The sequence below is a fragment of the Typopeltis vanoorti genome, chromosome 2 (genome assembly GCF_054136105.1).
Source record: "Typopeltis vanoorti isolate ZY-2024b chromosome 2, IOZ_Tvanoo_1.0, whole genome shotgun sequence".
NCBI classification, from domain to species: domain Eukaryota; kingdom Metazoa; phylum Arthropoda; class Arachnida; order Uropygi; family Thelyphonidae; genus Typopeltis; species Typopeltis vanoorti.
In genome coordinates this window covers 50,643,989-50,669,605 of record NC_143550.1, presented here as the reverse complement: position 1 = coordinate 50,669,605, position 25,617 = coordinate 50,643,989, and the positions used below count along the sequence as shown (strand labels likewise).

General features: G+C 35.4%; 1 protein-coding gene across 3 annotated transcripts in view; it reads left to right on the top strand.

The window, feature by feature from the left end:
* Positions 1–25,617, top strand: part of Grasp65 (Golgi reassembly-stacking protein 2) — a 134,725-nt gene that overhangs the window by 101,848 nt on the left and 7,260 nt on the right. The window contains exons 8-10 of one of the 3 annotated variants that reach the window (XM_090404985.1): positions 3,323–3,388; positions 9,837–10,001; positions 16,233–16,254. In XM_090404985.1, the coding sequence (XP_090261111.1) occupies positions 3,323–3,388; positions 9,837–10,001; positions 16,233–16,254 (253 nt within the window). The remainder of the gene's footprint in view (positions 1–3,322; positions 3,389–9,836; positions 10,002–16,232; positions 16,255–25,617) is intronic. The other 2 variants (XM_090404976.1, XM_090404965.1) reach the window with 2 other exon arrangements.

Here is a 25,617-nt window from a genome sequence, read left to right as displayed (position 1 = left end):
GGCAAACTGAAAAGAATTCTGTGCAATAGAATGAAATCAGAAAATAGAGCCAGACTTTTCAGCCAGTGTATCATCTCACTTATGACCTATGGATCAGAGACATGGCCAGTAACTAAACAAATACTGGACAGAATAAGGATGATGAATTATACTAAACATCAAACTCCAAGACAAAATAAGGAATGAAGACAAGAAAAGAAACAAGTATTGGGTATAGGAGAAGATATTTTAAAATTAAAATGGAGATAGGTAGGACATATTCCACAGATATTAAATGCAATAGATAGACAATCACCCTGTGGCATCCATACCAAGGACGATGAATGCTGAGAAGCCTAGAGAGAGAAGATGGAAGGACAACCTATTGGAGATGGCTGGAGAATGTTGGCATTGGGAAGCCTTCAACAGAGAAAGATGGAAACAAATGAGGGAGGCCTATAACCAAAAATGGTTATAAAAAAAGGCTTAGAAGATGGATTTAATAGACTTAACAGATGAACATTGGCTGTTTTCATATTTATAGAAGATGCAAACGGCAGAAACTGAATGCCTCTGTGAGAGTGGATGGAGTGAATTGATGAGAGATGGATCATTAATCAACCTAATTGCTCTCTTCTGTATTGAGTCAAGTATTTTTTGGTATCTCTTAGGAGCACTGCCCTAGATGTTAGAACAGTATTTAATGGTTGGGTAGATAAGATTTGTGTAGGATTAATAGCTGTTGTCAAGAGTATGACTTCAAGAAAATGGTCGTTTTCTAGAAGCTGAAATCTTCTGTTCTGTTTTGTGTAACTGCATACATCAGGAGAGATTGCAGAACTTTTTAGTGCATTTGTGTCATGTGTTAAGGTAATGTTTAAGGAAGAAGAATCCTATTGATATCCTTCTTGGAAAGATGGAGGGTGTGGTTGTTGGAACACTTTGTTAGGGAGATTGTTCAAGAGATTAGAGTGGCATGGAAAAGGAAGAGAAGCAGCAATTTTGGTGAGATTGCAGTTGAATTTTAAAAGGATTTTGGTAAGGTGCTGTTTGTGTTTTAAAAAATGCTTAATGGAAAGTCAGATAGATACTAATTCATGGAGTAGCATTCATGAAAGTACTTGTCAAAAAGACATAAGGCTCAAACAGACTACCTGTGACATATCTGATTCTAATAGCCAGGTTTCACTAATGCTAATAATCTTAGAATACATCGTATGCAATATAGTAAAAACTTCATCCCTTTGTTTCTGATACTCCTGGCATTTGTGTATAGACATAACAAATTACTACCTAGCCGATTCTTATAATTAGATATGCAATCCATTTGGCCTTGTTGTAGAACTTTCTCTTTTCCCTCCCCAGACATGGATAACTTGAAAAGTAAAAAGGTTGACATGTTTTTGTTGGAGACCAAGGAGATCTCTAAAAAAACACTTGGATAGATGGATAGATGTGTCAGACTAAAGGCAAATGTTCCCTGAAGAGAGAGAGAGAGAGATCTGATTCTGATAGTTTGAGTAAATCAAAGATAAGGGAAGATGAATTGAGATCCTTTTGAAAATGACCTTGCAGGATAGATAATATTAGGGTAGCTCTATTTCCAGTATGTTTAGTTAAACAAATATGAAAACTTATATCTAATAGATTGAAAGCCAAACGGCTATTTTTCTGGCAACCTTAATAATAATGAAGGAGATATAAATCTTTTGATGTTTAATTACCAGTAAGCGAAACTCTAAGAACTCAGACTAATATCTATGAGTTTCATACTGAAAAACTATCGGCAAATCCAAGTGTAAGTAACCACTTGGTAGTGCAACATCAATGCAACTCGAATCAAAGGTGGAGCAAGCTCCCTCACTATCCTTGATATTTTCTCATAATGTAAAAACACAGCCCCTAGGGGGATGTAATACTGTAATTGCATTATGAGGAGAGGTCACTACCCAGACCGGTTTCAACCTTTTTTGAGGTCTCATCAGTGAGTAGGTAGACGTGGAAGATAACAAGGTTTAAGTGAAAAGAACTTACATACCTTCACTATACGAATGCCATAAAGGTGTGCTTGTATATTATAACATAGATTGAAAGCCAAACGGCTATTTTTCTGGCAACCTTAATAATAATGAAGGAGATATAAATATTTTGATGTTTAACTGCCAGTAAGCAAAACTCTAAGAACTCGGACTAATATCTGAGTTTCATACCGAAAAACTATTGGCAAATCCAAGTGTAAGTAACCACTTGGTAGTGCAACACCAAGGCAACTCGAATTAAAGGTGGAGCAAGCTCCCTCACTATCCTTGATATTTTCTCATAATGTAAAAACACAGCCCCTAGGGGATGTAATACTGTAATTACATTATGAGGAGAGGTCACTACCCAGACCAGTTTCAACCTTTTTTGAGGTCTCATCAGATATTAGTCCTAGTTCTTAGAGTTTCGCTTACTGGCAATTAAACATCAAAAGATTTATATCTCCTTCATTATTATTAAGGTTGCCAGAAAAATAGCCGTTTGGCTTTCAATCTATGTTATAATATACAAGCACACCTTTATGGCATTCGTATAGTGAAGGTATATAAGTTCTTTTCACTTAAACCTTGTTATCATCCAGGTCTACCTACTCACTGATGAGACCTCAAAAAAGGTTGAAACCGGTCTGGGTAGTGACCTCTCCTCCTAACATAATTACAGTATTACATCCCCTAGGGGCTGTGTTTTTACATTATGAGAAAATATCAAGGATAGTGAGGGAGCTTGCTCCACCTTTGATTCGAGTTGCCTTGGTGTTGCACTACCAAGTGGTCACTTACACTTGGATTTGCCGATAGTTTTTCGGTATGAAACTCATAGATATTAGTCCGAGTTCTTAGAGTTTCGCTTACTGGCAGTTAAACATCAAAAGATTTATATCTCCTTCATTATTATATCTAATAGATCTGAACACTTATGCATCATAAATTAAATTTATACCCATTGTTCTCTTTTTTTACCTCATAACTTGATAGCTGGTCATTTGGTTCCTATTGTAAAGCAAATGTAGCCTGCAGGCACACTGAAGTTTCATCTCTCCCTGTTATAAATAATAATCATTCATTACAGCAAGCTATTGCATGCATTCCTTTTCACTGTGATTGCTAGCAACAGGCTGATCAAAATAATTGTTTCTGGTTTCAGAACATATCTCAAAAAGTAACGTAGTTCTTACTTATAACCATTTAGTGAAATCTGTCATTACTTTATAACTACATCTCATAGATATCTTAAGTATAAAAAGTTAAGTTTTATAGATATTTATAATAAGGAAAATAGTATATAAAGATGCTACTTTTTATAGGTGCAGCAGTAACAATAGCTACAGAGCCATCAGTAGCTACCCTAGCAGGAGGTGAACCATCAGCAGGTAAGCAATTAATCCTTCTTTTATTAATATTGTTGTTGTTTCATGTAGAGTCAATCAAGGTATAGGTGTAGAATACTATAATCAAACACAAAGTTTTACAACTGATTTTCTGTCAATATTCCTCCAGAATCTTACATTTGTTTTCTAATTACGTGGGCTGTTCAATAAGTAATAAGACTAATTTTACTGTTACGAAACCACTCAACACAATATTAATTTCTATGGAATAAAGAAATGTTGCTGTATGTATTAACAAAAGAGGTTGATAGATGACGTATACAGGCAGATGTGCCAGAGTGTCACGTGACTAAACACAAGTGCTCATCGGCACGCCTACAAGGTGCGACCAGTCTTCAAAATGGAAGCGTCCTTGGAATGGTGTTATGCGATTAAATTTTGTGTGTGTGTGCAAAAATCGGCATTGGACACTTTTAACATGATATGCAAAGCTTTCCACGATGAAGCAATGTTGAGGGCAAGTGTTTTTCGCTGGCATAAAACTTTTCAGGAAGGAAGGCAAAATGTGGACGATCTTGAACGTGAGGGAAGACCTTCAATGTCCATCACAGAGACAATGATCAACACAGCAGCGATTATCATCAAGCACGTCAAAAGGAAGTGTCCGTTGCTGAAGAATGGCTTCTTATTGCACCACGATAATGCAAGGCCACATATTGCTGGTTGTGTAGTGGACGTTTTGCAGAAGAACAACACAGATATCCTACCACACCGTCCATACAGTCCTGATCTCGCACCGTGTGATTTCTGGCTGTTTCCTCAGCTCAAGAAACCACTAAGAGGCCGCCATTTAGAAAGCAACAAAGCATGTGTAAAAGCTGCGGAGGCAGTTTTAAAAGAACTCTCAAAAAAACGGACTCTCACATGTGTTTAAGAAGTGGATGCAACCTTGGGACAAATGTCACAAATCTCACAGTAGTTACTTCGAAAAAGACCATGTAAATGATGACAATTAAAGGTAATCTGTTTTCTGTATAAATATAGTCTTATTACTTATTGAACAGCCTACGTACATTAGCATGTGATTTTATCATTTTTGCTTCAAATATCTATATATTTAGATATTCTTCATTAACCAAATACCCAACTATAAAATGGTGAGTATTTATTCCCCTCTCCCGCTTTTTTTTTTAATGCAGCAATGTGCATTATAAAATTGATAGTTAAAATTTTATGTCAATTGCATGTTGGTTTACTTGACTTATTCTCCTAACTGACTTTTTATATATGTGTATATATATATATATATATATATATATATCATTTTGCTTTAGCTAACATAATTTTCTTCTTTACAAGCATGCCTTTATAGTTGATTCACAATGTGAATTTGATTTTGTCAAAAGCAAAGATAAATTTTAAGATTTTTTTTTTTATTGAAATGATACAATACCAAATAGTAAAAGCAAAGATAAATTTTAAGATTTTTTTTTTTATTGAAACGATACAATACCAAATAGTAAATTACTGTATAAAGCAAAATAAAATAAAAAAAAAATCATGTTTTTTGTCTTCTACCAAAGAGCACAAAGAATTTTATGTAGTACTTCCCACAGCATTACTCCCAATAACTGTACTTTGTGACATGGTTTATAATGTCATTTGTTCAGAAATTGTTTGCTGTTGTGAAGGTCTTATGCTTTTACTCTTTGCAATAGTTAGTTTAAAGTAGCATTGGTTCTGAGTAACTTAGGCTACCTGGTGTTTTCCATAGTTACAAATAGTACCTATGAAGCTACTTTATGTAAAAGCTTTTGTTTGCTTATAGAAATGCATCTGTTTATTCTACATCCACATCCAAGTGTATATATATATAATATTGGAATAAGCTGTATTTCTGTTTGTACTATTGCAGACAGAAATACAGCTTATCTCAGTATTATATATATACGGATGTGGATGTATAATAAACAGATGCATTTATATAAGCAAACAAAAGCTTTTACACAAAGTAGCCTCACAGGTACTATTTGTAAAACAAGAGGACAACTCTGCTATAAGTTCATTTAAGTAATCTGCAATGAATGATGTAGCAAACTACTGAAAACACCAGGTAGCCTTAATTCCTCAGAACCAATCCTACTTTAAACTTATTATTGCAAAGACCAAATTTGGATAGATGGTTTTTATGTTGTTTTGCTGTTTAACTGCATTCAGGTATATGAAGACAAATATCATGGTCAAAATGAAGCAAGAAAATTCTATCTATAGATGAAATGGAGAAGATTTTGGATTTGCTTTCTCAGCATGGAACTTAGCATGCGAATATGAAAAGTACTTTCTTTGTTGAACAGGCTTGTATGGCATAGTAGAGGATGGAGAGTTTTACTAATGATATTGGACAACTTCAATCCATTTAGGGTAGACATGCATGAAACAATAATAGTAATAATGTCCCATGTTGCACTAAGTTTGGAGCTATCTGATGTTTAGTGGAGGCTAACTGGATGATGATAGTGGTGGGGTGTTGCTACTGACCCAGCAGTTCAGTTGCTGGGAACAGTGAAATGCATTGCCAGATTATCCTAATGGGGTCTAAACAAGTAATAATTATGGGTGACACTTAAATTATCCAAACACTGATTGGGTCGAAGAGAAATCTCATAATAAGAATGAGGAAGAACTTATTGAGTTATTGTAAGACAACTTTTTTTTTTTTTTAAGCAGTATGTGAAAGAAGGAACTTGAATATTAAATTTGATTATGGTGTCAGAAGTGGTGTTAGTTAGAAATATGACTATTTTATCACCAGTTGGTGACAGTGATCTTGCTGTACTTTCCTGGCAAGTGGCTAATTATATAGATGTTCCAATTAGGACAGGTTACATGTTGTACTATAAAGTTAGAAATTATGAACAACTCAAGAGAATAATACTCCATGGTATCATTTACTGAATGGGAAAGATATCATCAATGCATGGGAATCATTGAAAAAGTGCTTAAATGAGGCAGTATCTGAATGTATCCCTAGTTTTTGAAGAACAAGTAGGATGAGAGTGAAGTGGATGGACAACCTTATTAAACAAGAGGTCTAAGAAGAAAATGATGTGGGGGGGGGGGGGATATTGTGAGAATAAGATGAGAGGCGTTATGAAATAAGTGCAAGCCAGAAAAGTTATCAGTATTGTGAGAAAAGCTGAAGTGGAGTATGAAAAGAAATTTACTGTGCAGACTAAAGGTAGTCCAAAAGAATTTTATCATTATGTCACAATGCCATAACTTTACTAAGTGCAGTTGGTACCGGTTTCAGAAGCTGATGAGATTGTCAATTAATGAGCGTGCACTTTGCTAAGATAAATCAGCCTGGTATATGTAACATGGTGCACAGTGGTGCATTAGCTTAGGTGCATCTTTATCTGGCCCCCATTGCTGCTAAATTTATACACCTTTCTCAGCCACCTGAATAAACATCACAAACATATTCACCACTGAAATTGATTGAAAGTCAAAACATGTTTCCATTTCTTAATACAGTACACTTGTCACGCATCTTCCTTTGGGCAGTCTATCTTGCACTGTTTACCATAAGCCCACACATATCAGCCAATACATACACACACTTATACCACCACCCAGCATTTAAAAAAAAAAAAAAAGCTATAAAGATTTGCTCCAGTGAGCAAGCACTTGAGCATGAATTGGAAATTATCAGCAGTACTTTCCTAAAAAAATGTCTACAGCAAAAATGCTATCTGCAAAATTCTTAATAGGACTGTATCTAAAAATCAAAATAAACTAGGTTACAATGAAATCATAACAGTTCCTTACATTAATGGGATATCAGTAAAAAAAAAGAAGAAGAAAAAGCATACCACACAAATACAACCTTAATGCCACCTTTAAACCTACTGCAAAATTCAATAACTTATTCAATTCCTTCAAGGATCCCTTTCCTCCCCAGGCTCATCTGAAGTGTACCGTACTGTATTCAGTGCCTATGTAACTTTCCTTATATAAGCAAAGCCAGATATGTACAATTCCTATCCAGAAAAAACAAGGAACATAAAAAGTGATTCCACGTGCAAATTTTGTTTGCACGTGGAATCACTTCACAGCTGGGCTACTTGTATGTAGAGGCTAATAATTTCACATTGATTGCCTTAGTATCCCATAATGCAATGCACATATCCTTACTGACATGTATATTGCTATGCATTATGGGAAGTGACTTCTCATAATGCACGAGAAGTCACTTTGTGTGCTTACACTTGGATAAAGGATGAAACCAAGAAGATAATTTCTTGGCATCTTTAATTGATAGTATAACTAATGAAAAAACTTTCAACATCTAATTCTAATTCAGAGTATTTTAGTAATAAAGTGTGACAACTTTTGGCTATTTGTATATGGAAATATGACTTCTGCATTACTTCAACTTGGTATCACTTCTGGGTCCAACTCCCACTAATGAGACCTCAATAAAGGTTGAAACCAGTTTGGGTAGTGGCCCTTCCCATAATGCATAGCAATATTATACATGTCCATAAGATATGTGCATTGCATTATGGGATACTAAGGCAGTTGGTTTAAAGTCCTCTATATACAAGTAGCCCAGTCGTGACGTGACTTCATGCACAACCTTTGTTTGCTTACAGTTGGATAAAGGATGAAACCAAGAATAATTTCTTGGCATCTTTAATTTATAGTATAACCAAGTGAAAAAACTTTCAACATGATATGGGTTAGCATTTCACCTAGACCTTTGAGGTATAAATTATGAACAGGTCAAAAAATATCACTCTCACTGTGACCATTGATTCTTTATCTGTAGCATGTTGTTTTAATATTTGCACATAATAATTATTACTTATAAGGATGGATTATTTCAAAATCCATTAAATAAAATGAGACTACGTAAATCATGACCACACTGTATATCCAGTTTTCAAGATCAATTGATGAAAGTTGTGAAAATAAATCACACTAGCAAAGAAGATAGAGAGGGAAATCTGCATATGCTATACCTGTCTATTAATCTAGTCTCATCTTTGCTGGCAGTACTGTTGTATATACATACACATACCAGCCATTAAATTATAAACTTTTATTTAATACCATGTTTGACCTCCTTTAACCTAAATTATAGCACATATACAGTTCAACATAGATTCCACAAAGGTGTCGCATTTCATCTACAACATACCAGGTGTTACCAGACATTCCTTTTAACTGGCTGAAATTTGACAAGATGACTTTGCTCCTTGATCTGTTTTTCTAACATGTCCCATACATTCCAAATGGGATCCATATTCAGGCTTTGTGGTGGCCAGCAAAGATTGTAGAAGTTGCTGTCATGCTTGCTGAACCACTGCTGAACAATTCTTGCACAATGGACGGTAGCATTGTTGTCCATAAAACAACAATCATCTGCTGGATAAAGAGTCCACATTGCAGGATGGATTTCATCAGCAACAACGTTCAGTTATTCCTTAGAGAACAGTCAATCTTCTACTGAATTGACAGCAGTAAAAATTAACAGCTGACTTGGAAGGCCAAAATGGCTGTGTGGCAGCTAAATAAAAATTTTAAATTTTTATCAGAGATACTCTTGATAGCTGACTGTAAACCAAAATTTGCTCCCAACTGATTTTTTTTTTTTTTTTTTTTTTTTAGTTTAGACAATTTTTTGAAAATCAGGAAAAACTCAATTGTTTTGTTGTATCTTTAAGTGTATTTAGTATACATTCGCTTATCAAGACAATTTTTTAAGATATCTTGAGTGGTATGAAGTAAGCAAATTACATGTTAAGAATCTTACATGTCACCATCACTAATATAAAAGTAGAATAAAATATTAAAACAATTTTTAACTTTTAGAAAGAACTTATTTATGCAAGCAGTGCCACTGGGTTTGCAAAGAACTGCACTGCTTTTATTATTTATCTGTATATGAATGATAACTTTTATTTTTCTCTTTAAGCTTCATTCATTTTTACTCCCATTTACTGTTGTCATATGGCACACCACTCCCAAGGAAAAAAAAAGAAATAAAGCATTCTTCATTTTCAAAAAGACTGACTAGGTTGAAGGGAACAAAAACTGGCCAATTTTGCTTTTATTCATATATCAAAAGTATCTCTCATAAAAATTTCAATTTTTATTTTGGTTCCCACATAACATTTTATTTATTTTTCTTGTGGGTGGGTGGGAGAGGCGAGGGGGGGGGGGTTAAGAGTTATCCTTTTTGAAATTTTGAGGCAAGATTTTTCATAGAAATGACTGAATCAAGGTAATTTCAGACAGACTTGTGGATTGTAGGGCATACAGGGTGGAGTTCAAAATGGGAAAAAATACTACTCAGAACTACTAAGGCAGGTGCCACTATCTGGAAAAACAAAATTAGTTGGTCTTGGTCTGTCTGTTACAGCCTAATCAACCTCCTCTAGTAAACTATTTTATTTTATGTCATTTATTTATTTTTTCTTTTTAGTTTTGTCTGAGGCTACAAAATCTAGTACTGAATCAGCCCAACCTCTAACTACTGCCCTTAGCCTTCCTGGTATGCCTGTGATAACTGTTAGTGCAACTTTGCCATCAGACACCCTTGCAAATTTAACTTCATCTTCAATTCCTTCAGCAGTCACTAATACAACAGGTAAGAGTTTATATATTTATCAATTTAAGTACTTGAAGTTAAATAATCCACATTTTCATTTCAGATTATTATTATTATTACCAGGATTGAACAGAAATAATGCTTGCATTTACTTGTGCAGGATACTTGTGCTTAGAGCCTTTGTCATTGTTATGACATTCTCCCAAGAGCTGCATTTTCGAAATGTTGATAAATTGTTCTTTGGTCATATGAATACATATAGTCAAGGGATAGTTTAGAATGTCCTAACCCTTTGGAGAAACGGCTGCTATTATGAGCAAAATACTTACTGGATAAAAGAAGACAGAACATATCTTTATGCTTCTGGTGACCCTACTAGAATAAGCAAAGCTGACATGGTAGGGAGCAATTTGAATAAATTTATATTGAATAAAAGAGAAATTAGTCAACACTAAAGTAGCTGCAGTGTTCAAACCAGTTTTAACTTACAAATCTGAGAGCTTGTCTGAGAAAAATTCATATTCAAAAATGAAGATATTGATATTGTCTCTTAAATAAAATAGGGGGGGGAATTAGCAAAACGGGTGTATGATGCTAGGATTGCAGAAAAAAAGACCTAGAAGTATACCAAGATCTAGTTGGATTGATTCAGTTAGAATGCCTAAGATCTGGCAGTATTGGAGTCCTGGCAGATAAGATTGATTTTGAGGAAGATTGTCAATAGGAAATTTTTAATAATGTAATATTTTTTAATATTTTTCATATAGTACTATTATAGTGTCCTGTACACCCCTAAGTATATGCCAGGACTATGATGATGATAAACTGGAATTTGGTTCAAGAAAAATCTAATCTTGAATAGAGATTGGAATATAATCAAAATATTTTAGGGAATGAAGTGTAAGATATTTCTTCCAGAGATGACCGGGTTTGCAGAGCACTGAAATTCACTAGATTATCGTCACTCCACTTGAGAATGGTGAGATCAGACATTGCTTACAGAAAATTTTGAGGTATGAATTATTCAAGTACTACAAGCTTACTCAAATGAAGTAGAGAAATGGATAGTTCTCTCATCAAAAGCGAGAGAGAGAGAGAAAGGTGGGGAGGAGGGGGCTTGTTTAACTGAGCTACATCCATCCAGCATGACTTTTCAGTTTGTTGCACCATCATTGTCTTTCGGTGCTTAAGACAATGAAGATAAAATTTGGTCAGCTAAAAACCCCAAATTGCCATCCCATCCTCATTTATTCAGTATCCTGATAGATACCTATTCACATGGTGCACAAAAAGCAGGTGAGGAATGGACGTTACAATCCGAAGACCCTGTCACTTCTCCTCATTCCTTAAAAGGCTACATAGACGTCTATGGAATGCTTCTTCTCTCCTCTTAGCTTTGAGCTTTAAGAAATGCCAATGATATGCTCCAGGTGTAAAAACTAAGAACTGTGAAGAGGATTAAATATTACGTATTGAAAAACACCAGCTCATTTAAGTTTGCTGTAGTAGTAGTCTCAGATGCTACATCATACTACGAGCAGGGACCATTGTGAGGTAGTTTTGCATTTGATCCTTTAATGGCATCTTATTAAAGCATCCATAGTTGCCTAATTTGTTTATTCATTATATATTAAGTTTGACAAAATATTAACAGTTGTTTCTGAATATCATGTATTACATGCTTTTTACACAATCTGGCTGGACAGATTCTGATGAAATTTACTGGTTGGGATCTTGACTAAAATTTTTCAAGTTACTTGAATTTTAGTTTACATCAGGCCATTTTTAGCAATAAATAAACTTTCTACAGTATGTAAGCCAAAGTGGCTTGGTGTTCAGTCATGAATAATGGATGTCATATTACAAATATATTGTTGTGAAATGCTCCTTTTTACAGTTATCATGGATTATTTACTTATATATACACAGTGTGTGTGTGTGTGTGTGTGTGTATACACTGGTGTCCAAAAGCTAAGGACGAACTACAATTTTACCTGTATATGAAAAAATTTGGGGTGCTTAAGAGTCAAAGCTGTATAACTGAGAGGAGACCTCCACATAGCTTTTAAAGGAATGCGGAGAACCGACCAGGGCTTCTGACCTAATGTCCAATCCTCACCTTCTCGTGGTGCACCCTGTTGGGTATCTACTTTGATACTGAACGAACGAGGATGGGCTGGCAATTTGGGATTTAGCCGACCAAATTGTATTCTTATTGGTTAAACCAAAATAAAAAATGATGGTACAACATGACAAAATTTCATGCCGGCTGGGGTGTCGCCCGGTTAAACAAGGCCCCCGTTGTTTTCGCCAGGGAACCAGGGCGAACAGCGAAAAGTCAGCTACTGGAACAAATCTGAAAACAAACCCCAACTCAACATCACCAGAGTTAAAGATCGGTACTATCAACGTAAGAAGCCTGAATGGCAAAGAAATGGAGCTAGCTGAAGAATTAGATAAGTACCAGATCGACATAATAAGGATCACTGAAACAAAAAAGACAAAAACTGGTGAGATCTTTCTGACCAATAAATACAAAATGTTATATTCAGGCAATGACAATCAAGGAAAAGGAGTAGCCATAGTATTCAACACAAAATACGAGGCTAATCTTCTTGAATGGCAGTCAGTCTCAAGTAGAGTAATGTGGGCAAATATGAGAATGGGGAACTGGACAATGAGACTTATTTGTGCCTATGGTCCCACAGAAGATTCTACTAAGGTAGAAGTGGAGGAATTTTTTGACGCTCTAGAAAAAGCAACTGACACAATGAAAAAGGAAAAGTTGATCCTTGTTGGGGATCGAAATAGCAGATTAGGAAATGATTGTCAGACATACAAAAATATTTTGGGAAAATTTGGAGAAAAGAGCAAAGCTAATAATAATGGCAAATATCTGTTGGATTTCTGCCCAGTACATGGAATGGTTATTGCTAACACCATGTTCCAACATAAAAATGTGCACAAATTCACATGGAGAGAAGAGGCAAGGAATAAGAAGTCTCGTTGACTATGTTATTGTTGATAGTGATGTTTTCTCCGAGGACACCAGAATGTACAGAGGATTTGAAATTGGAAGTGATCACTATTTAGTCTTGAGCAGGATAAAATTGAATTTCATATTGAAAAGAATAACATGTAAGAAAGTTTTAAAGCGAATAAAAGTTGAGCAGCTTTAAAGATAATAAAAGAGTTTGAGAACAGGAATCAAACCTTGGATATTCAGTGGCAAACTCTGAAGAAAACATTGATTGATTCTGCCAGAGAGGCATGTAGTGAGGTTGTGTGCAAGGATAAAAAAATCAGAACTCCCTGGTGGACACAGGAAGTTAAAGAGGCAGTGAAGGAAAAGAAGAAAGCATATCAAAAATTCCTGGCAAATAAGTCAGCTTATGCTCTTAGAGAATTCAGAGACAAATGTAAGAAAGCTAAACAGTGTGTAAAACTAGCTAAACAAAAGTCATGGGAGGACTTTGGCAAGAATATAGAAAATAAATATCAAGAAGGTGGCAAAATATTCTGGAGGTTGTTGAAGAAGCTAGGAATGGAGGAAAGAGTGCTGTAAAAGGAGTTAGAGATGATAAAGGTGACATGAAAACAGGAGAAAAAGATATCCTTGAAGTATGGAGTAATTACTTTGAAAAACTGCTAAATGAAACAAGCAGTGATGACAGCACAGTGATAAAAAAACACTGACCAGGCATGCAATCAGGAATACATATCCATACTTGAAGTAGAAAAAGCCATCAAAGGCTTGAAATGTGGAAAGGCAGCAGGAGTAGATGATATTCGACCAGAAATGCTGAAGTATGGTGGTATAAGAGTCTTACAGTGGCTGCACTGCATATTTCAGAAAGCCTGGACAGAGGGACGAATTCCCGGTGATTGGAGTAGAGCTCTCATAGTACCCATAGATAAAAAGGGAAATAAAACTGAATGTGAGAATTACAGAGGTATTTCCCTACTGAGTGTTCCTGGCAAGATCTATGCAAGTATACTTGAGAAACAGTTGAGAAGAATTGTGGAAAAAAAGCTTGGTGAAGAACAAGCTGGATTCAGGCCAAATAGAGGCTGTCATGATCAGATCTTCACTTTACGACAAATAGTGGAGAAATCATGGGAATATAACAAAGATCTGTATTTAAGTTTTGTCGATTTGGAAAAGGCATATGACAAGGTACCAAGAGAGAAGCTATTCAATACGCTGCAGTTATATGGTGTCAAAGGGGCATTATATCAAGCAATACTTAGTCTTTATTTGAGTTGTAAGTCAGCAGTTAGAATTGAAGGAATTATAGGAAGATGGTTTAGTGTTAAATCTGGTGTGAGACAAGGATGTACGTTGTCCTCTCTGTTATTCATTATCTATATGGATCACATTATGAAGGAAAGTGGTATTAAACCTGATATCAAAATTGGAGATGTTAATGTCAGCTCTTTGCTTTATGCGGATGATGTTATACTTCTAAATAAATCCGCTACAAGTCTGCAAGATTCTCTGACTAAATTGAATAGCTGTTGTAATAGATATGGTATGAAGGTCAGCAATAAAAAGACAATGAAAATAGGCAGAATCATTGAAAATGTCAACTGTGTTGTGAATGGAGAACCTGTGGAACAAGTAAAACATTTCAGTTACTTAGGCACAATTTTTACTGAAGATGGTAAATTAAATATAGAAATAGACAACAGAATCAGCAAAGCTGGTATGGTGGGAAGTCAGTTGAATAAATTCATACGGAATAAGAGAGAAATTAGTCGGAACACTAAATTAGCTGTATACAAGACAGTGTTCAAACCAGTTTTAACTTATGGATCTGAGAGCTGGGTCAGAAGTAAAACACTTGACCAAAGATCGAAAAGACGAGACCGCAGATATGAGAGTCCTGAGAAAGATTAGAGGCGTGAACAGATGGCATGAATGGCAATATCATATTAAAAATGAGGATATTAGGAAAGAACTTGACATTGTCAGCATCCAGGAATGCATTAGCAGAGCTAATCTCAGCTGGTATGGTCACTTAAATAGAATGGGAGAGGAAAGATTAGCAAAACAAGTGTTCTCTGCCAGGTTGGCAGGAAAACGACCCAGAGGAAGACCAAGATATAGGTGGATTGATACGGTACAAAGTGCCTTAGACGATAGAAATATAAGATCTGATAATGTTGGAGTCTTGACAAGTAACAGACTGATTTGGAGGAAAATTGTAGATAGGAAGTTAGTAATGATGTAATTTTTTCATGTAGTACTGTCATATCCTGTACACCCCTTGAGGGTACATGGCAGGAATTTGATGATGATGATGATATGAAAAAATTTTCATGACTACAGCCAAATGGAACATAAATTTATTGTCAACATACTAATAAATTATATTACACAAAAATTATCATCATCATTATTATTATTATTAAGGGAGACCTCCAGGGAGTCAGAGACTCATCGAGTGAGGCCACATACTATACACACCAGCTATCATACTTATTCTTGAATTCATTCACACTTTGCACTCACAACATCCATTTGAAATCCTGTATGACCCTTTTAGAAGTTTAAGTTTCAATCATATCACCCCTCTTTCTCCTGTTTGCTAGTGTCTGCAGTCTGCAAATTCTTAATCTGTCTTCATAATCAGTATTGCACAAACCTGATATCATTTTTAACACTCTCCTTTGTACTCTCTCCGATATATCAGAATCACAACGGAAACCAGGAGACCAGACCTGCTCACAATAGTCTAAGTGAGGTCTTATCAAGGCCTTGTAAAGAGACAAATAACATCGTTATCTTTACATGTGAATGTTCATTTCATCATTGCAATTATCTTTTGTTAAGCAAGCCCCTGAAGTTGGAGTTCAGGGGCCACATAGCCCCTGAACTTCAACTCCAGAATCTTGACTAAAATTTGTGAGGTTATTTGAATTTTAGTTTACATCAGACTATTGATTTCTACCACGTGATATGAAAATTTGAATGTGTACACGCTTCCTACTCGAAATTGTCAGCTATGCAAATTGCCACAAGCTGATTCATCTGAATTTGCGTTTGCAATCTTCAGGAATAGTGTTTGTTCTTAGGTTTTGGACACTGTGTGTGTGTGTAAGCTATTTGTAAGTATGCAAAGAATAAGGTTTATAAATAACCATTTCAGTTAATTCACCTAGCTTTCATTTACTTTACCTAATTAATATATTATAGACTTTTCTTTCATTTTTTTTTTAATCTATAAAAACTTAACTCTCTTAAATCTTTTCTTCTTTTCAATCTAGACTTTGCAAGGAATGAAATTAGGTAGGCCTTGACTTTCTCGTTGCAGTATTATATTCATATTTATTCTGTTGCTTGCCATTTGCAAAATTTGCCTGCTCTTTAATTAAAAAAAAAAAATTAAGTTTTATTAAAGTTTCTAATAATACACAAGAATTGGAATGCATATGTTTTTTGTCACTCACTCACAAATGATTTTTTATTCCCTTACTTTCATACTAAAGTCATATTATATACTATAGCCCCACATGTAGTGCCAGAAGAGACCTAAATCCCAACAATATCTTATGCTATCTAATTTCCGACCTGTGGAATTGAGAAGTCATTCTCTGGTAAATCTTCAAGGTATGCAAAGAAAGTATCTTGAATTCAGGAGAGAGGGTGAGCGTCCAAAGCTTAGTAATTCTATATAAATTTGTTGACATCATGCACCTCTGAAGGATGCAGTTCCAGAGGTAAAGTTAGGTACAATGTGGTGTTCTGGAAGTAGATGCACAAAGTCTTAGTTTTCAACATAGTAGGCAACTTTCCCATGATTGGCAAACGCTAGAGTGAAACACAGATAATTTGAATTTTGATACAATTTTTAAATATAGCCTATAATTCACACAGAAATCGGAAAAAGTAGTTACTTGGGAGATTATCTTTTTTCTGGATTGAATTAAAGAAAGGCTGAAATAACTCATTTTACTTACTTTATTTATACACAAGTTCCAATCTCCTGTTTTTCCTTAGGAATTGTGTTAGCACAGCATCATAAAATTAAGGTTATTCCTTCAGTTCCATCATCAATGTCTTTTCAATAGTGATTAAGCTTAGGCTGCACAGTCTTTCCTGTGTTCGTGTTCCACTATAACATATATGTATGTATTCTCTTCATAGCCGAAAAGGAATGCCCAACTGTAACAGTAGAGCTCAGAATCAACATGACAAGTTCTACTAACTTAAATTTCCTTGAATGCAACCTGAAGTTGATTTTCTTGCATGAATTTTAGTAGGTGATGCACTGGTTTCTTGGCAAATTCTTCAGAAGAAGAGTATTTTCAGTTCATTTTTAGCAAATGTTGTCAAAACTGGGCCATAGAAATCCTTTAAGTTTTCTAAAATACCATCAGGAAACATTTTTGCATACTGACCATATCTTTCGCTACAAAGGAGTTGAAAAAAATTCAAGTTGCGAAAGTGAAAAGTATCCTTCCTCCATCTCCAGGCACATGCAGTCAACTACACTAGTGGCCAAAATTGTGGAAACCTTTTGGAAAAAGTGTATTTTTGAGGTTTGATGGCTCATAACACCACTTTTTTTTTTTTTGGTGTAATACCATAAAATTATATATTGATGGAAAAATAATTTAATCAAGAATGTAATGCAACAAAGTTTGTTCAATTATCTGTATTCTATGAAACGTTATAGCCAAATAACCAGAAAAAAGAAGCAACTTGCTTAATTTGATATGAAGTAGCTTTCCTTCATTTGAATGTAGCCAATGAGCATGAGTGTTTAGAGAGCCAATCAGGTGTTATCTTGTTTTGTCAATGAACCAATAAGGTCACAGTAGGATTCAGCTATTGATGTCATGTATTGCAGCTGAGAGGAGGACATTTGTTAGTGTGTTATGTGATTGCTATCAAGTTGGTTGGTTTTTTTTTTTTTTTGTTTTGTTTTGTTTTGTTTTCTTTCATTTACTGAGCTTATAAAACGTAATAAAATTAAAGAAATGGCACAAAGAGTTGACTGGTCACCCAGAAAGTGATGTAAAATAGTACTATTAAGTGAACAAGGCTACAGTTATAAAGAAATTAGAAGAAAAATTGGTGGAAACTTAACCACAGGTGGCATTTCTAAATTTTTGAAGAGGTATAAGGAGACTCAGTCATTACAAAACCAGACTGGTAAAGGCAGGAAAAGGTGCACAACAGCAAGTGATGATAGAAGAATTGAAAGACTGTCTACGTGACAGAAGAAAATCATCTGGGTGTATACAAGATGAAATGGCGCAAGTGCAAAGACTGCTCGACACAGACTGCAGGAATTTGGTCTAAATGCTAGAATTCCACGAAAAAAGCCATTTTTATCTCTCAAAGATTGAAAAGATTAAACTGGGCTAAAACCCATGTTAACTGGACAGCAGAACAATGGGACAGTGTTATTTGGAGTGATGAGACCAAAATCTCCCTGTTTGGTAGTGATGGCATAAAATACATAAGGAGAAGAATCGGAGAAAATTTGCATCCTGATTGCATTACACCTACCTTGAAACACCCACTTAGTGTTATGATCTGGGATTGTATGACATCAAAAGGTGTGGACAGAATTTGTGATTAATGGGAATATAAATACCCAAAAATACATAAATGAAATACTTGAGCCTTCCACACGTGATCTTTTCCAAGATAATGAAGCATTTATATTTCAACAGGATTCAGCTTTATGTTATGTTGCTGCTGTGTGCAAAAAGTGGTTTCAAGATAATCATATTCCACTGCTGGAATGGGATTCCAGCAGTGGAATATGATTATCTGGGAATAGCCCCGACCTTAACCCAAGCGAAAATCTATGGAGCCAACTAAAGAAACTTGTTAGTCAGAAGAAACCCAGCAATAAAACCTAATTAATAGAATCAATAATTCAATCTTGGTTTCACATTATAACAGCTGAAGAACTAAAAAACTTGGTTCACTCCATGGGAAGGTGTTGTAAGGCCGTAATTAACACTAAAGGTTACCCAACTAAGTATTAACTCACATTGTGAGAATTTTTGTATATCTCATTTTTTCTATGTGTTTCACTTTTCTTCTTTATAACTGCTGTTCTAATAAAAAAATCCTTCATAAAAGTTATTGCATTACATTCTTAATTAAATTATCTTTCCATTGATATATGATTTTGCGGTATTACTCCAAAAAAAAGTGGTGTTATGAGCCATCAAACCTCACAAATACACTTTTTCCAAAAGGTTTTCACAATTTTGGCCACTAGTGTGTTCCCTGCTATAATCGAAAGCACTTGCTCTTCTTCATCTCTTCTAGTTCTTTTCGCCTCTTAGGTCTCGACTCATCAACTATATGCTTCTCCTTTGATACAGAAACCCAGATATCACGAAATCCACATCCCCTGTCATTCTTAAGCTGGTTCATAGTGTCATGCACTTTTTTTACAACAGTACAATATATCATAGGATGAAGTTTGCAGTATATTATTCAAGACATCAGTATAGCCAAATAAAACAGAAAAATTTCTAGCAACAAAATTGTTTGAAAATCTTGCACAAAATGCAAAAAACCACGAGCTTTGAGTACAGCATTCACTTCCCATTCCCCAAAATTCTCTACTATGTGTTCAAAAAAAATCATCTGTATGTATTTTGATCGCACGCCCAGGCTATTAACGTGAATATGATGCAATGTTTATGTGTCAAACTGCCCTCTTCATGAAGCATTAGCATATTGTGTTTAATTTTGGAATCACGTGAAACCAGGAAACAGTTAGGAAAGCCTTTAACGGAAATAAATGTAAAAATATAATATCAGTGATATTGATATTCCGCTCACACCTGGAATATTGCCACTATATGGGTAGGTTTTCTCTATGCTGAGAAAGACTTCCATTGGAAGTGTTGATGATTAGAATGTCTAGAAAAAACTATTGTTTTCCTTTTCTATGGTGAACTGAATTCTGGAGTCCTGGCTAGAAGAGGAAAGAATTTAGTGTCTGAGCCAGGATACCAAATGGCCAATGTATCTTAACTAGGCATTACACTGATGCCAATGTAACTGATTTGGCATCAGTGGTATCAAAGGGCTTGTTTTTCAAAATGCTCCATATAAAAATTGGCTATGGGAATATACAGAAGGTACAGCCATGGCTTTATACATAGTGTCCTTCCAAGTGAAGAACATCACACACACACACACACACACACACACACACACACACACACACACACACACAAAGCTATGCGCTCTCCTCTTCTCTCCTATCCTAGTCACTTTCCATGTAGAGCGTTTTGAAAAACTTGCAATTCATATGGCCATTCTCTAACCTTATCTTCTATATGGCTGCATGGGGCTACAATCAGCTCCATTCACCCACTTAAATCTCTTTTCTGGACACTTGAATCACACTTGTTCCCAATGGCACTTAACAGATCCTCCAACCTCTGTTCCAACCAGGCTTCCTTCACAGCTGAACTCTCCTTTATCATCATATCTTCCTCTCTTGTGGCTACGATGCCAAAAAAAAAAAAAAAATTAACAAAGTAAGTGTTCTATTCATCAACTCGCAGCTCTCTTAATATATAGATTATAGTAATTCTATTACTATTCCAGTAATGCAATAGTTAGAAGAGTGTTAAAGAAATATAATCCATCTACTGCAGGGTGCGCTTATCTGATCTCTGCTAAGGATCAACTCTGTCTCTCTCTCTCTATTTCTGTGCATGTGTGTGTTCAAATGTCCCTTGTTCTTTATACTTTTCATAGTATGGATAAACGAGATCTCCAAATATCTTCCTTGAAAAACACAAGAAATATATCTGTTGCCACAACTGCAGTCACTCGGGTCTAGCTGAACAATAGTGAAAAATTACTGTGCTTCACCACACCAAATACAAACTTGAATTTTTTTTTTTTTTTTTTTTATTTTTTAATCAGAATCAAATTTAAACAAATATGATTATGTAACATTTCTCACGATTTGGAAAACTGATTCTTAGATCTACTCGACAGCAAAGGCTAGCTACCAACACCCATAGAGGACCTTCCCATTACGACTTTGGGCTTCTAGTCTAACATCTTCCCCATACAATTTGTGTGTGTGTTATTACATCTTATATATTGTATTCCTGGTGATGTCTCTATCACAGAGAAAATATTGAAAACTATTAAACCAGAAGACAACAGTGATTCAGTATAGTTGTAATTAGAGCATTATTGAGTGACATTCTGATATTTTCTTTAAACTCTTATGACTTGAGTGAGAGGAAACTTTCTGATCCCAAGGTGTATGATGTTCTTAAAGAAGTGATGAAATTGTATTACTCCTATTCTCTCCTGATATGTTAGCTTGAAAGATGATGATAGCCTCTATGCAAGAGGTATAGAGGTATTATCTGCTCCATTGGGATCCTCTAACATATAGTACATCAGTATTAGTTTTGTGGTTGGACTAAGATTTCCAAAATTTGGAAATTGTGCTCTAAAAACCCAACATGGAAATTTTTCAAGCCATTTTTTTTTGATATGCTGTCCTGCATATCAGGCTTCTAATATGCAGGACAACAGTCTTGTATCGAACAAAATTCATCTGCAAAGTGAAAGTATTAAATGAATAGGAGCAAATTAACATTTGTTAAAAACTGAAGTTGTGAGAAATACGTGGAGGAGGAAAAGAATGCTGTTGTGAAGATGAAATAAGAATGGATGATTGCTGCATAAATTTTTGCAAGTTTTGAGAATTGCTGTGAAATTATATATGCACAAGCAATACGCACATAATTCAAAAAAAAGGCACATATCTGAAATTTTGCATCTGTGTCCCAGAAAGAGGAGTCTGGTCATAATGTAGTGTGCTTGCTCTTTTTTTTAGATTATTTCACAAAATAAGTACCTAACAGATTTTTTTTTTTTTTTTGATTTTCACCCATCATAATATTGTAAGTATGCTTTGGTTTGACATATTTTATTGAAATTTATCCAATTACAAATACCACATTGATTCATGATTACATGGAAGGGGCAAGTTTGAGTGACCAAGACTCAAAATAACCACTTGCAGTGGGAAGGGTCCTTGTTTGAAAGGCTTTTGTGTCATACAGTTACTGCCTAGAGTTTTCACGGCATTAATAATGAGTTCTGCAAACTATTCCATGGCAATTTCTTGATTGGTGGGGGGGGGGGGGGGGATCACATAAGGGAAACAATTTTCTCAGAAACAACTGTGGAGAATCCTTCCGGTGATCACTGATTAACTTCTGTGCTTCCAGGAATTGCAGAAGTTGACTCTTTGTTAATTAAAGGGTATAGATTTGTTTATCTTTAGAGATTGGCAGAATATGATGTTGACCATTCATTTTAAGAGTAAATGCAAATGGTATTCCGCTAGTATAAGACTTCTTTATAACAGTGATTTTTGAGGACAATGGAGGGCCAGAGTACATTATCAAGATTGTTCATGATTACATGGAAGGAGCGAGTCTGGAAAGTTCTAATAAACACCTAGAATAAAATGATATTAGAGCAACTGTGATATAACCACAAGAAAGAGCATACGAGTAGCAGAGTTGTGAAGGTAGCTGATATTCTTATATCCTTGTATGTTCTTTCTTGTGGTTATATCAATTGCTTTAATATCATTTTTTGTTCTAGTTATCAGAACTTTCCAGACCCACGCTTGTATCTGCCCGGCTTTTGGGAGGTTTATATTTCTAAAATAATTTTTCTTGGTGGTGATGTAGACATATGGAAAATTATAGGAGGAATAAAGCCATTAAATCAGCTTTGTCTTCTAACAGCATCCTAGAATGTCCAATCAACAGGAATGGATAGAAATTGTGAATATAGTCTGTCGACTTTTAGCTATTATATGCTTTGCTATAAAAAGGGGGGGGGCTAGAGGAACTTTTCAGCTGAATTATGGTGTGCTTCATTATGAGTGTTTTGTTGTACCTGTGTAGAACCAAAACTTGGATAAGAAAGTTTAAAGGAATGAATGCATTATTGACAGTATTTGGGAAATCAAAACAGTAGTTCATTCAAGGAGAGGAAAAACAGAACAACATCTAATTTTACACTGTTATGGATGGAACACAATAAATAAATAAATTTAAATAAGTCCACTAATGCCTGTTATTCCTCAGGTGAGGCTATCTGAGAAGAGTGTGTTCATTAGAGTAGACATCGTTGTGCACACACTTTTCACTCCATCCATCCATCCATCTATCTGTTCATTGGACATCAACAGATGCCATATGGTCACTCAGATGTTCAGTAATGTGCCACACTAGTTCTTGCCATGTGGACCTGTTGTATACTTTTCTGGAGGTGTCAACTCTCTGAAAATCAGTCACTCTAGACACACCATCCATCCATCTCACTGACAGTCTACCCCTTCCTCTTTTTTCAGGAACTTTACCTTCTATTACTGTTCTGAGAAGTCCTCTTTCCATCCTTTCAATGTGTCCAAAGTATTTCAACTTTCTTCTTTCAGTATCCTTAAGGAGCTTTAAAGTTCTACTGATCCTTTCTAGCAGGTATCCATTTGTCCATCTTTCAGTTTGCAATATCCTCAAAAACAGCCTTCTGTAACACCACATCTCAAAAGCAGCTATCTTTTTCCTATCAGACTCCTTTCAGTTCCAAGTTTCATATCCATGGGTCGCTGTTGTTAAAACAGCTGCATCCAAAATCCTCAACTTTGTTCTCATGGAGATAGATCCATGCTTCCATATTTTAGACCGGTCTCTTACTGTTGTTTTAGCCATTCCTAATTTTCTTCTGAACAATTCTTCATATTAATAATTGATCCCAGGCACTCTAACTTACACTTCCTCAATCTTTCTCAATTAAGGTACACTTGTTTCTCAGGAGCTTCCTTGTTTGTATTTCCTTTGAGAACCATAATCTTTGTCTTGTTAGGATTGAGCTGAAGTCCTCTGTTCTTACTGATATCGTTATCTTTTCTTGAGCTCATCCAGTGCTACACGCATGAGGTTCTCAGCGTAGATACTAAACAAGTGAGAAGAAAGTAGACATCCTTGCCCATCAGTTAATCCAACACCTGTTCTCTGTGGCTTCTTTCTCCCTGTACAAGTTAGCTATCAACCTGATAGTGTGTGGAGGAAAATCATTCTTTTCATTTTTTCTATGATCTATCTAAGGCAAAGAATCTGATCTCTGGTATCCTTACCTTTCCTAAAATCTGCTTGTTCCTCAGCATCTCTTCCTCAACTTTGTCCTCAACCCTATTTAGAATGATCTTTAATAAAATCTTGCTTGCATGAGATATTAAACTAATAGTTCTATAGTTCTTGCAATCCTTCATATCTCCCTTGTATAGTGGTATGAAAACTGACTTCTTCCAGTCTCTAGGCCATGATCCTGTCTCCTATATCCTTGTAATCAATCTATGAAACACTCTTATCCCTCCATCCCCTGTAGTCTTAATTAACTCTACTTGGATTCCATCTGAACCCAGGGCCTTATTGCTATTAAGCTGTTTAACTGCTCTTTCGACCTGCAGATAAATATGTCATAATATATTTATCTGCAGCTCACTGAAGAGAACTATAATAAACACAGATTTTTAGTATTACTATTTTTATTGCTTATTATGATAGTTTTAACACAAGGTTCAGTACACACACACACACACACACACACACACACACACACACACACACACACAGATGAAGGCTGGAAAACAGTTTCAACTTATTGTGTTTCACCTTTAATTTGAAGAACTAGGCCTTGAATAAAGAACAGAAATTCAATGTGGAATTGAACATGAAGTTACATATGCTAATCAAGTTATGAGGACTAGGACACAGAATTGATTATTCCATTTCATTATGTCAAATGGAATAGTCAAAATAATCAAATAGTTAGACACATCAGTCTTTGCACCACCCTTATGCAATGGGATTATCATGCATTGTTTCTATTCCTGTGGAATCTTCTCTGGGTTAATATTCAAAAAAATGCAACAGCCCTTCAACCTCCTTCTCATGCACTACTATCTCTTCACCATGATCTATCAACACCAGGTTGTGAGAGATCTTAGTGAAGTGAGCACTCATTGTTTAAACTACCTCATTTGCTTCTGATGCTAGGGTATTGCCTGCATTCAGTAAAGTTATTCTTTGCATTCATTTGCTTTTACTTGCAGCATCTGTTCCTCAAATTCTAGGAATGTATTCAGATTCCACATCATTTAAGCATCTTTTCAAAATTTCCCATGCACTGCTAATATCATTCCTAGTCAACAGCTGATACCATAGAACAAGAGCTAGTATTCTTCTGAGTTTGTCATAATTTCCAGATTTATAGTTGAGCATATGTCCTGATTGAACATCCATATAGTTAGCTTCTTCCCAGGTCAGTATAGTATGATCACTGTCACCAACTGGTGGCAAAACAGTCGCATTCTTAACCGAGACACCTTCTGACACTATAATCAAATCTTGACACTCTTTATCCTCAAGTTGCTTTTTCACATGCTGCCCAAGAAAGTTGTCACACAACAGCTCTATAAATTCTTCTTCATTCTTATGAGTTTTCTCAGCTGCCCAATAAATGTTCGGATAATTTAAGTCACCCATAATAATTACAGTACTTGTTTAATACTCATCAGGATAATTTGGTGGTGCATTTCTTCATCTTCAGTAGCTG